Source organism: Ictalurus furcatus, chromosome 27 (assembly GCF_023375685.1).
Source record: "Ictalurus furcatus strain D&B chromosome 27, Billie_1.0, whole genome shotgun sequence".
Classification (NCBI taxonomy): Eukaryota; Metazoa; Chordata; class Actinopteri; order Siluriformes; family Ictaluridae; genus Ictalurus; species Ictalurus furcatus.
In genome coordinates, this window is record NC_071281.1 from 16,982,777 (window position 1) to 16,994,182 (window position 11,406).

An 11,406-nucleotide genomic window follows, 5' to 3' on the forward strand; every position below is an offset into this window, starting at 1 on the left:
GAGACATCTGTGCACAAGTGTCTTCTCTAATTGGCCCACCTCAGAAAATAATCATCATAATGCCTTAAGTGAAATATTACAGAAAACATTGTTTATTTTGGTTGGAAAAAAGCTGACGGTCTTTACCTCTGTGCAACTTTATTTACATAGAAACAAGTGTGATATTCTATGCAAAATAATTGTATACAGAATGTCTAGGTTAAAAAACACACAAAAAAAGTATGGATATTTTCACAGAATTATATCTCTATATGATTGCCAGTTGTCAGCAACATCAGATGCACATAATTCAACAATTTTTTTTTTTTTTTTTCCCTTAAAAATGTCAGTGCATTTACAGCAGACACTACATGAGAAGCACTGGTGGTAGGTACACTTATTATTGTTATTTTTATTAAAGGATGGAAAAGCAGGGAAAAAAGTAAGTACAATTTGCAAGTGGCATTTCTTATGAAGTGCTTTTGAATTGTTCTGAAAGTGAAATAACTTACTTTCTTTCCATTTAAAGGTTTACTTTGCTCTAATGCTGGTAGATTTAAACGACTCGTGCAGGAGTGTGGGGCTCGGTTTTTTGTTGTAGCTTCTGCAGGTTTGTAGCAGTGAGGAGGAAGATTATGGGCTGAACAGATGAAAAACGTTGGTCCCAATAAATATTTGAGGTTTTTCTTTTGTTTTAACCCCCTTTAAATTATTTGCTTCACAAAAATGTTGGTCAATGTGAGAACTCCAGCAGTGTTTGGTTTTTTTTTTTTTTTAAACCTTCTGTAGTATGAGTCAAATACATAGACATTTATTTTAAGTTCTGGTTCCTTAACATTGTGTATGAAATAAATATCCCACTATTTACAACTTCAAGTAGTAACTATCACAGTACAGGTAAGTGATTGATGTATATGACTTAAGAATAGGTGTATTTGGTAAAAGTGATTAAATTGTTTAGGGGGGAAAAAAGAAACATTCCTTGAAATGCTTTTTCCTGGACATAATCTTATTTCTAATATTGCTATGAGTTTGCGGTACAATGGGGATTAGTTGTTCTTTAATCCTGGTCCTTTCACCTTGTTTTCCCTGCTCTAATATGCCCACTGCATCTCAGGAATTGGTTGATTAGTTGAATCAAGTGTGTTGAGGGAGTACTTCAGGACCAGGGCTCGGAACCTGTACTCTAACCCATAAGTCTAATTTCTCAGTTCATCTTATAACATAGGAATTATGCATTAGTGTAAGAAACAAAACAAAACTAGATCTCGCCAGGCCATTTCCGTTAGACATATTCATTAGGAGCTTCGGCGGGTGGCTGGAGAGCGAATGTTGGGATTGCGGGTACTTCTTCTCTGGCTATTACGGAGTGTGGCTGATGAGTCTCCTCTCTGCCTCCGATTGCCTCTACCTGGACGAGTAGTCCCCATTATGGCCCGGCCTGGAGCATTCTGGAGCTGCTGGAACACGCTCTGTCTGGTGACCTCTTTGTCGCCGCAAGTGAAGATTAATGCCACACCTTCATTGCTCTTCATTACTCGTGACGTCCCATCCGACGTACCGTCAAAACAGCGTCCAAGTGCTATCTCCTTAGCTGTGCGAGGATCTTGGTCGGTAACTGTGTAGATGCCATAATTGTGGCCCAAAGGGTCCAGTGGTGCAAGCATGGTGAACTCATTGGTGTCATTGTTGACAGCTAGTGGAAGATGATTGACCAAGTACTCTTGTAGCATGCTGTTAACACTCTCTCGCTTGCAACTACCCTGCGGGATCACCTTTACTAGAGTGCGATCCACTCTGTCTTGGTCATACAGCATGCCACTGCATTTGAACTCCAAACAGACTGCTGAGACACTGGACTGGTCCCGGTCTCTGATACTGCGGGTGTCTCGAAGGCCATAGAGTTGGCCAACCGTTCTCGGATGGGTACCTCCCATGTTGTGAGAACGGACATTGAGTTCATGTGGGCTGTTGAGTTTTACTTTAATAAAGCAAGCTCTGTATTCTGTCGGCTTTGGCCACCAGCTCAAGTAGTCTTCTGTCCAACTCATTGGATCGTCCTCGTTGAAAGGAACCGTGTTGTAGTCATAGCGATCTCCTTCGACTCTTGAAAAACGGAAGTGAGGTGCGTTAAATGGAGCTTCTTCACACTCCTTCAGTTTTTCCACTGGATAAATGGGACCGTTTGCTTCTTCAGCTGCGTTTGGGCTGGGTTTTGCTATGTTGATACTGAACGCCGTCTTCTTGATTCTAAGATCATCGTGATCTGTTCTTCTGTAGTTCAGCTTATTCAAATAGGGTTGAGGGACACCAATGATGTTGGGATTTAATTTCGGCGCTGAAGCTACTGCTTCCAGTTCTTCACCTCCAAGGTTTGCCATGACGTAAGCTGAATAAGCATCTGCTCTTTGGTCATCACAGAAGGCAGGTAGACATGCACCATTGGGACCAGTGATGACGCTATCAAACCGACCCCATGCACGAGGGTTGCTGGAGTAACCAGCTGTAGGCTCCATATTAATCAGAGTTACCACAACACCCTCCACTTGCTCACTCGACATATATCGTTCACTACGGAAAGCTCTGACTTTAACATAGCATCTTCTGTTTTCAGGCACATCCAAGTTAAACAGCCGTCTTTCTCGTATTTCCATGTTTCCTACGAGGAAAGTCCTTTCTTCTCGCTTTCGTCGTTGTTTTTTCTCCATACGAAGCTGTCCTTCTTCTTCCCAAAGGCCAGTCTCTGGGTTGAGGGACCACAGTTTCATTGTCTCCAGGTGTTCCGGCATTTTGACTTGGGCCGCGTCAAGTCGAACCTTTACTTTTCCAGCATTCAGTGACTCCCCGTCTGCCTCATCCCTGAAGTCAACTGAGAACATGCCATAGGTTCTCAAGGGCAACGTATCACCTTCGGTGCCAATGAAGTTGAGATCACTTTGAGCGGCCGCTGCTGTGGATACATCTCTTGGGTCCATGAAGGTAACGCTGGCCTTCACATTACCTACAAATACCTCTCCATTCTGCTTGTAGAAAGAGTTTGGTGGAATTTCAAGCTCAGCCATAGGTTCCTCACCTTGTACTTCTCCAAGCTGTAGTTTGTTGCTAGCGCTTGAGCTTAAGGTAACAGGAGGCTTTTTCCTCAGCAGTTTGATCTCATGGTACACAGCTCCACCTTTGTTGTTAAACAAAAGCACTTTAGTAGTGTTCACAAACTTTTGCATGTTGTCTACAAAAGTAAGAACTAGCCGTTCAGTATCTGTGGGAACTTGGATGGAGAAAGTGCCCTTGTATCCTGTTCGGCTAATCCTTGCACCATCCATATAGATGTGCCCAAACCTTAAGGGCTCTCCTGTATCTGCTGCAATAGCATGCCCACGAACTATTGTCTTTATTTCCACACATTTTTTGCAGCCACATTGGGTGACCACCATCGTAGGTAACTGGTAGCCTTGGCATGTTATCTGTCTCTCTTCCATTTTGGACACCCCACAGCAGAAAGATATGGAGTCTTTGCATCGGATACCATTGTCCAGCTGGCCGCTGCATGTTTCTATGGGGCATCTTCCTACGTCATAGTAGAATGAGTTCGACTGGTTCTGGAAGCAATCATGAGGCAGACGGATCATGTGGGATTCAGGATTTGGGTTGCATGAAGGCTCAGCTTGACCTTTTTAGATAGAAAGAGATTCCAAGGTGAACAAAGCAACAGTAAACAGGTAGGAATTGTTTTTTTGCCTGTTATGTAAAAGGCTCACCTATGACTAAGAGTGTGGCTGGCTTGGATTTAATGGCACCGTTCTCATTGGTGGCTCTGCAGTAGTACTCTCCAGCCTGATCCATGCTTAGGTTCCTCAAAACAAGTCTCTCGTCATAGTGATGTATACTCTTCGCAAGCAGAGTTCCGTTGTGAAACCTGGAATTAGCCAGTGTTAATGAGGAAATTAACTGGTTTCCAGTAAAGCAAAGCTAATGTATTATACAAAAACAGTCTATATGGGGGATTATTGATGTCTACATACTATGGTGATGCTAAGATGTGATAATGTCAAAAGGCACGTTTTCCAATTTTTGGGGGAGATTTTGTTCATAAACTCTGAAAGGTTAAATGGAAACACTCATGGGTTATTTGGATTGTCCCAGTGGAGAAGCCCTTAAACAATTCTTTGTAGAACACTACTCCAATAGGTTTTGCCATAAGCTAGGTGTTTAAATAGAACATCTATATGTGGGGTATTGTAGTGTATACACTCTTGGAAGAAAGCTTTGTTTTGGGAATGGTTATGAATCTAGCTTTTGGAAAGTGTTTTCTTTCTGATTTCCCCTGAGAGATGAAATGAAGTACATATCTTGTGGTGCGAGTTAGACTGAGCCCTACTAGAAAAAAAAGTTTTTTCCTGCTCGCAGAAAGGTTTTCAACCTTTCAAAATCCTTCAGGATTTTCCTAAGAGATTGTGGCTGTATGCCAAAAGTAGACATAATGTATACACACTTGGGGGGGGGCGATCCTCAAAAAGTTTGGCGGGACTGTTTTGTGAAATTGAACTCTTTATGGTGCCAGATAACAAATCAAAGTTATCGTTCTTTACTTTGGCAAATTGCATAAATTTCAACACTGCATTAAGAACTGGTTTGTGTCTTACCACTGGTACTCATCAGGTTCAGGTGAACCAGTAACCTTGCAGCAGAAGGCAGCCGTCTGACCCGTTCTCCTCGCCTTTGACTCTGGGTTCTTTTGCACATACAGGTTTTCTGAGGAAGGTGCATGGTGGGATTTTTATTTCTCTCCATTTGAAAGGCAGTAATGTATTTTAATTCAATTTTAGAGCCTTACTTGCTCGCTCCAGCTTCACATGAAGTACAGTTGTAGGCTCAGAGCTCAGTGGCATAACAATCTCCTTAGGTCTGTGGCCCTGCAGCTTGATCAGCAGTGTAGTGTTGCCGTTTGGGCAGATCCTTGGTACACGGAAGTGTCCATTGTGGTCAGATAGCGTGAGAAGTTTGGGGCTTGTGCCTGAAAGGAGGATTGCTGCCCCAGGAGCTGGAAGACTTCCAGCTCTACGAACTGACCCAAGCACTGTGTGATCCTCACACATGCAAGCACTGCAGTCTGTGTTTGCCTTGCCCATCACACACTGCAAACTACAACCTAAAAGCAACAAAAGAGGAGGAGACATTTAGATGCTTTTTAGAAAAATTATACTTTGCTTGGTATGTACACGACTTTCCTCACTCGCTTTCTCACTGAGCTACCCCAATAACTTCAACAAATGCATGCGATTGGCCCTAAGAAGAAGATGCAAAGGTTCATGTTTAGATATTAGTGTGGCTGAACTATCCATGTTACTACAGTATTTTCCAAGTGCTTGATTAGAATGGTTAAGATGTGAGGTCTGGGTCCACATCCAGACCACCATCTGCCAGTTGATGACCCCTGCTCACTGGTATGTTTTTCAATTTGTTAGAAATCTGAAGTGTTGTTGTACCACTAGAGGTACACTACTTTAAGTTCTAATTATGTACAATCAAATGAGTGTTAAAAGGTTCATGTTCCCCAGGAGAAAACTCATCCTTGAGTGTACCATCCCAGAGACAAGCACAGTTTGGCCTTTTTTGGGGGGGTACTAAACATGTAACCCTGTTTACAGAAGAAAAAGAAAGAAGAGTCAGTCAGCATCTTACTGATGTGTCTTTCTTTGTGAATAAGCAACATCACCTGGACATACGGGTCCTTTGCACTGTCTGCTCTCCATCTTTAGACCGTTACACTGCCTGGATTGGGTTGTGCACGTTCTGGATCGGACCTGGGCTGCGACCTGGCCACATTGTGCAGGACACGGGGTCCAGTCTGACCAGTGACCCCACGTTCCTCGAGTTTCTGGCTTGGTGTCTAAAAACCAACAGGTGCAATTAGGTTTTCATGGTGTTCAGACGTCAGGTTCCGTCACAATCGTCCATTTTGACCATTCCCAAAATCAAAACCAATTGAAAATCCTAGAGCCGATTGTGTACAGGTAACAGTGCCCAAAGGGCGTGATCTGTACGGATAGAAACGTGACCAAATAACAGCGTAATGGAGAGATTTGACATTCGATGTCCATTTATTTTCAGCAGTCTCTTTTCTGGCCAAGTTCACAATGACGTTTGTTAATTAAATCAAGAAAAAAAAAACCCAAACACTTCAAAGAGCACAAGTGTCCCCCTGTGGATGTGTGTTTAGATAAAGCACTGAAACATGAGGTTTTTACTACGGCATTGGGGGAAACATTTCCAGCATCTTGTATTAATCAGAAAACCAACGTTTCCACTCCATCCAAATGCTAAACTGCTTGCTTTGGACTTCTTGTTTGTTTGAGATGAATTTCAGCACTTATGGAAGAGACCCAACACTGAATGTACTGCAGTCTTTCTGGAAGGTTCTAAATTTGTCATCAGTCAGCAAAATCTATTCCGTAAAACCTTACCTCTTGGGCACAGGAAACGGACTGCGTAATTAGAGCAGCTCTTCCCTTCAGGTTGTTCTGAATTGATGCACCAGAATCCCACAGCGGGTTCAGCGTGCACTCTCTCTCCGGTTCTGCGAGCTGGTATCCAGTCTGTAGTACGAGCTTCTAGCGCCCGTGGGGATTCACACACACGAGCTCGGTAATAGAATCGAATCGCATCCAACTGCTCATAATCTCCCTTCCCTCCAGGGTGATCGATGTTGAACCAAGTCGTCCAGTCGTAGTCACCTGGACAGGTCGGGAACACTGGCTTAGCGTTGCATCACATTCAATATCCTTTCTTTTTTTTCCACAACGATCTCAGCACTAGATTATTTCAGTTCCAGCACATCAATAATGACTAATCAAAAGCATTCAGGTGGAAGAGATATGTTGATGACAGCCTGTGGGAGTAATCCTGATTATGGTAACTCTTTTATAAATGTTTTGTGCGATGATGAATATAAATACCTTCGGTATCGAACACAGCTGGATTGTCCTGCATGGATCTTCCTGATCCTGTAGAGAAATTCAGCATTTTACTGATATTTACAACTCAATCAGAACAATCAAATTAATTTGTATTGCAGCTTTTAAAATAAAGCAAGGTGTAGGTCTAGATCCAGAAATCCCACCACCACCCCACTGTGTATCGTGTATAGAGTATAATTAAAAGATTGTTATTGGCACCAGAGAGGTGTAAACAACATTTAATAAGTTTACATGGTCAGGCAGATTTAAATATAGCTAAGCATGAATCTTGTCTTGGTATTTGATCTTAATAAAATTTATTGGAGGTGTGTGTAACTGTCTTATCCCCCCCACAAAAAGGGCACTTGCTTCCGTATGCTTCCACACTCTCAATATCTCGACTGTTTTGGTTTCCAGATTCTACAAAAAAAAAAAAGGAAGCAATCAAGCCGGTCAAAATGAACTTGATAAATTGTAATGTAATGTGATCATTTTAAAACATTATTATATCCACGTATAAACAAACTCACACTGTTTTGAATGTGTAAAAGAAAAAGAAAAAAAAAGTTTCAGACCTGAACCAAACAAATGATGTAAATGTTTAAATCAGGAACACCCCCCCACCCCCCACACAAACAAACACTCCTGTGTAATTTTCACTCATCTGTTAGCGATCAGGCTCCTTCACAGACCAACGTTCTCACCCCTAGAGCTTGACGACGTCTCATTTCTATGTTTTGATAACCGTAAAATAACGATGTAGGATTAATCCACGCGGTTGAACAGTACTCGACCTCGTATTATTCAAGCTTGCGTGTGTTCCAGGTTCATCACAGGAACTTAAAACTGACACGGCTTGACCTCGAGCTCGCAGTACGGCGTGGCCGACCGCCTCTGGCTTACACGCATCGTTTCCCATCGAGCTCGGTTTCTGAGAGGAAGCGCAACCAGGAGGCTATTTATCATCTTTACAGAAGGGTGAAATGCACGAGATTATGCAACTACCAATAAAAGCAGCTGGTAAAGTCCTGTTAGCACTTTCACCATGGATAATTTCACATTAAAAGCTAGAAACGGGCTGGGTTGGGTTGAGTGGTTGTACCATGAACTCTGCCTGTGAATAAATATTACGGTTGGGTTAATGGGGGTAACAAAAAGGTTAAGCGAAACAAACCTTGAGCGAAGGTGATGGAAATTCCAAAGAGGAGAAGACGACAGACCCACGTTCGCTTGTACGCCATCTCGAGTCTGTTCTGGCGGCCTTTCACCTCTGGTGATGACCTTTTCTTCTTTTCACGCTAAATATAATCCTGACACAGAACTCCTACAAGTCAGAGAAATTTTAAAGCAATGTATCTGCATAGAAGGAGGGAGGGGGGGGGGGTTAAATAAAACTCTTACTTGTTTTCCTAAAACTCGGACCCTTTTACCCAAATAACGTGAGGCTACATACTGCGTTGTTCAACCCTTTTTAGCTGTTGCTCTATTAAACGTGTTCTAGTTTAGATTTGGAAAAAGAAAGAGGCCGTGGAGTAAGAAAACGGATCTAAAAACACATTCTTATGTTCCCATATCACGTCTGTAAGAGTCATCAGTGTGTATCCGGGGAACGTAAAAATGCGAACGTGCAACACGAACCCTTCACCGCTCGAAAGTTCTTGAACCGATGGAGTTTAAGCTTTGCAGTCTACCCGCGATCTTTCAATTCAATGAAGAAACAACGTTAAACAAGTGTTCCGATACCCTGGTGAACGTAGATCCAGACTACAGATCGGAATGAGACTCTAAAGGAGTGTTTTTATTAAAAGGCGAGTGCACTGGTTTGGTGAAGATCTTCCTGTAAGGGGAGATTTGTCTTCCAGTTGATATTTAAACAGTGTTCGTATCAAGAACAGCACAAAAATACACCTGCACACCTGTTAGATAAGATATTTATGCATTCTGCCAATCATGTGCATAAAATCATGCGGAGATTCAGTTAATGTTCACATCATACACCGGAATGGGGGGAGGGGGATATTTGGGCTGGTTTGAGTATTTCAGAAATGTAGGACCTCCTGGGATTTTACACGCACGCGTCGCTAGAGTTCACGCTTTCGCAGAATGATGCGAAAAACAAAGAAGGGTCTGGGTGAGGAAATGCCTCGTCAGTGAGCGTGCTCAGTGAGAGACAGGAAGGCTACAGTAACTCAAACAACCGCTCTTTACAACCACGGTGAGCAGAAAAGCATTCAATACCACTGCAAACCTTCAGGTGGACAGGCTACAACCGCAGAAGACCACATCGAGTTCCACTCCATCAGACACGAACAGGAATCCGACGCTACATCGGGCACAAGTTCACGGAACCCAGGTAAAATTTCCCCCCAATCTTCGGCACATACCTCATTGTTGTGGGTTTTTTTCCTTCTAATAAATCGCAAACATTTCTCAGTTCACTTATACACATTAATTAATTAATTAATTAATTCGATTTTCTAATGCTAGAGGATTTAATGTTGAACCAAAACAGGATGTAAGAAGAAAAAAAACTTTTCCCTGGCAAAGTGAACGGACACGTTTCCCACAAAACAAAACAAAAAAAAAAACCCCCAACAAACAGACACATAACATACAAGCCACAGATTTAAGTATCGGGATGTCTTGTTTGTTTTCAAACCCCTTAAATATGTTTGTGATTTAATAAAGTCTATTATTAATTATTTAGTACCTGTAGTGAAACTACTAGAACTCTCACCTATGTGTTCTTCACTTCTATCAGTTAAACTTCAGGTGATGAACGAGAAAATAAGAAAGAAAAATAAACACTTAAAAACACACACTCGCAAAGCGTAGCAGCATTCAGCTGTGTAATGAAAATAATATTACATCATGAAGAATAAAACCATAAGAACAGGAAAATAAGATGTCGTCTCACCCAGGTCACGGTCGTTTAGAGAAGTGAAGAAGACCTCAACTGCAGGAATGGTGTGTGTGCGCTCTCGGTCTTCTGCGGTCTCTTATATAGCTCAAGCTTGACTTGTGGGCTTGGCTGTACGCCACGATCAGGAAACCAGATGACCGCATGAGGAAACGACTTTCTCTCTCTCTTGCTCTCTCTCTCTCTCTCTCTGTGTGGTTTAGAGAACCGTGTAAATGAGCTCCAGTAGCAGTGTTCTCAACTCTTTCTGTTCCAGTGATAAATCCAAGTTTGTTCGGTTTTACAGAATCTTCTGAAGCAGATGTTTTTCTGTTCATAGTAATTGAAGGTGTAAGCAATCAATACGCAGAAACACACGCACACACACGGAAATAGTCTAATTAGTATCATGTAAACGCAGATGAAGACAATATTCTGATTCCAAACCCTGGAACATGGCCCGTTTAATTGATAATTTGTTGCATCTAAACGCTTTATTCTGGGTAGCAACGGCAGCATCTCGAACCTCCCGGGAAATAACAGCGCGTGTGTAGATCAGCACGCTCACTAGCGTGTATACAGGAATACTCCGACACCTGTACGCACGTCGACGTCGTACTCGGAACACGGCTGCGATACGAGTAGAGACTATAAACGGAGTTTAACGTGCGGGTAAACGTAGTCAGTGATGATCGACGCCCACGTCCAATAAAGCAGCTTCGAAAAAGAATGAATATTTTACTGAAGAGAGAAATTCTGCGTGCTTTATTTTACCTGATGGACGTAGTTAGAAAACGGAACGCTGTAGTCTTTCTCCACGCTACTCTTATTGAAACAGTTTAACCACTCGTCCAGCTGAAGCCGGTTCATTGTTTTGTTTTGTTTCGTAATCGGTTACAGACTTAAAGGTTAAGATTAACCGCTAACGGTTTTGTCATTTCAATTGCAATTAAATCAGAGTAAATTTTAAAACACCAGGAATTCAAGTAAATGTTTGCTAATGGACGGCGTGAAGGGTATAACCTCCGTCAAATTAGGCTGAAGTAAAAAAAATAAAATAAATGTAAATAAATTTGACGTCAGAGCACCGTCGTTTTACACCGACAGACAACAATAAAATGTTATTTACTTATTTACTAACACTACATTCTGAAAGCCTGAACGCTCAGCGTTTTCCGTGGCTCTCGGAAGCAGTTCTGATGAAGCGTGAACTGGACCTGACAGGATCTTACTTTCCAGTCAAACACATTTGAAAATGAAGCTTTACGTCTGTATAATTCGTTCTTTCGGAGACGGGAATACTTCTTCCAGAGGGATGAAGTCGAAGCGCTCCAAGTGTCCGACGTTAGCATTGGGTTAGCATTACAACCGTTTATAAAGGAGTTTGAAGTGGACACGGTGTTCTGTATTTCTCCCGGTGCAGAGAACTGTTACAGTTTTCCCATCGGTGCTGAACACACACACAAACAAACGTGTTCAAAAAATACTTTATAAACTAACAAATAAACAAAAACCTAGCACGAGTTGCATCAGTAACTTTAACAGTACAGCTTTAACAGTAGATCACACTTGCTG

At 42.2% G+C, this 11,406-nt stretch overlaps 1 protein-coding gene across 2 annotated transcripts; it reads right to left on the minus strand.

Annotated features, from left to right (window-relative positions):
* Window positions 1-735: 735 nt before the first annotated feature.
* cilp (cartilage intermediate layer protein, nucleotide pyrophosphohydrolase) lies at window positions 736-10,986 on the minus strand. 2 transcript variants are annotated; one of them, XM_053616817.1, is made up of 9 exons: window positions 9,850-10,986; window positions 8,107-8,242; window positions 6,933-6,980; window positions 6,441-6,710; window positions 5,693-5,866; window positions 4,811-5,125; window positions 4,620-4,728; window positions 3,735-3,892; window positions 736-3,646 (listed from the first exon to the last, which is right to left on the minus strand). In XM_053616817.1, exons 2-9 carry the CDS (start codon window positions 8,171-8,173, stop codon window positions 1,278-1,280), a joined length of 3,510 nt encoding a protein of 1,169 aa, XP_053472792.1. In that variant the 5' UTR covers window positions 8,174-8,242; window positions 9,850-10,986; the 3' UTR covers window positions 736-1,277. The 2 variants fall into 2 exon arrangements, with proteins under 2 accessions (XP_053472792.1, XP_053472791.1); XM_053616816.1 differs by having other exon boundaries at window positions 8,107-8,256.
* Window positions 10,987-11,406: the final 420 nt, after the last annotated feature.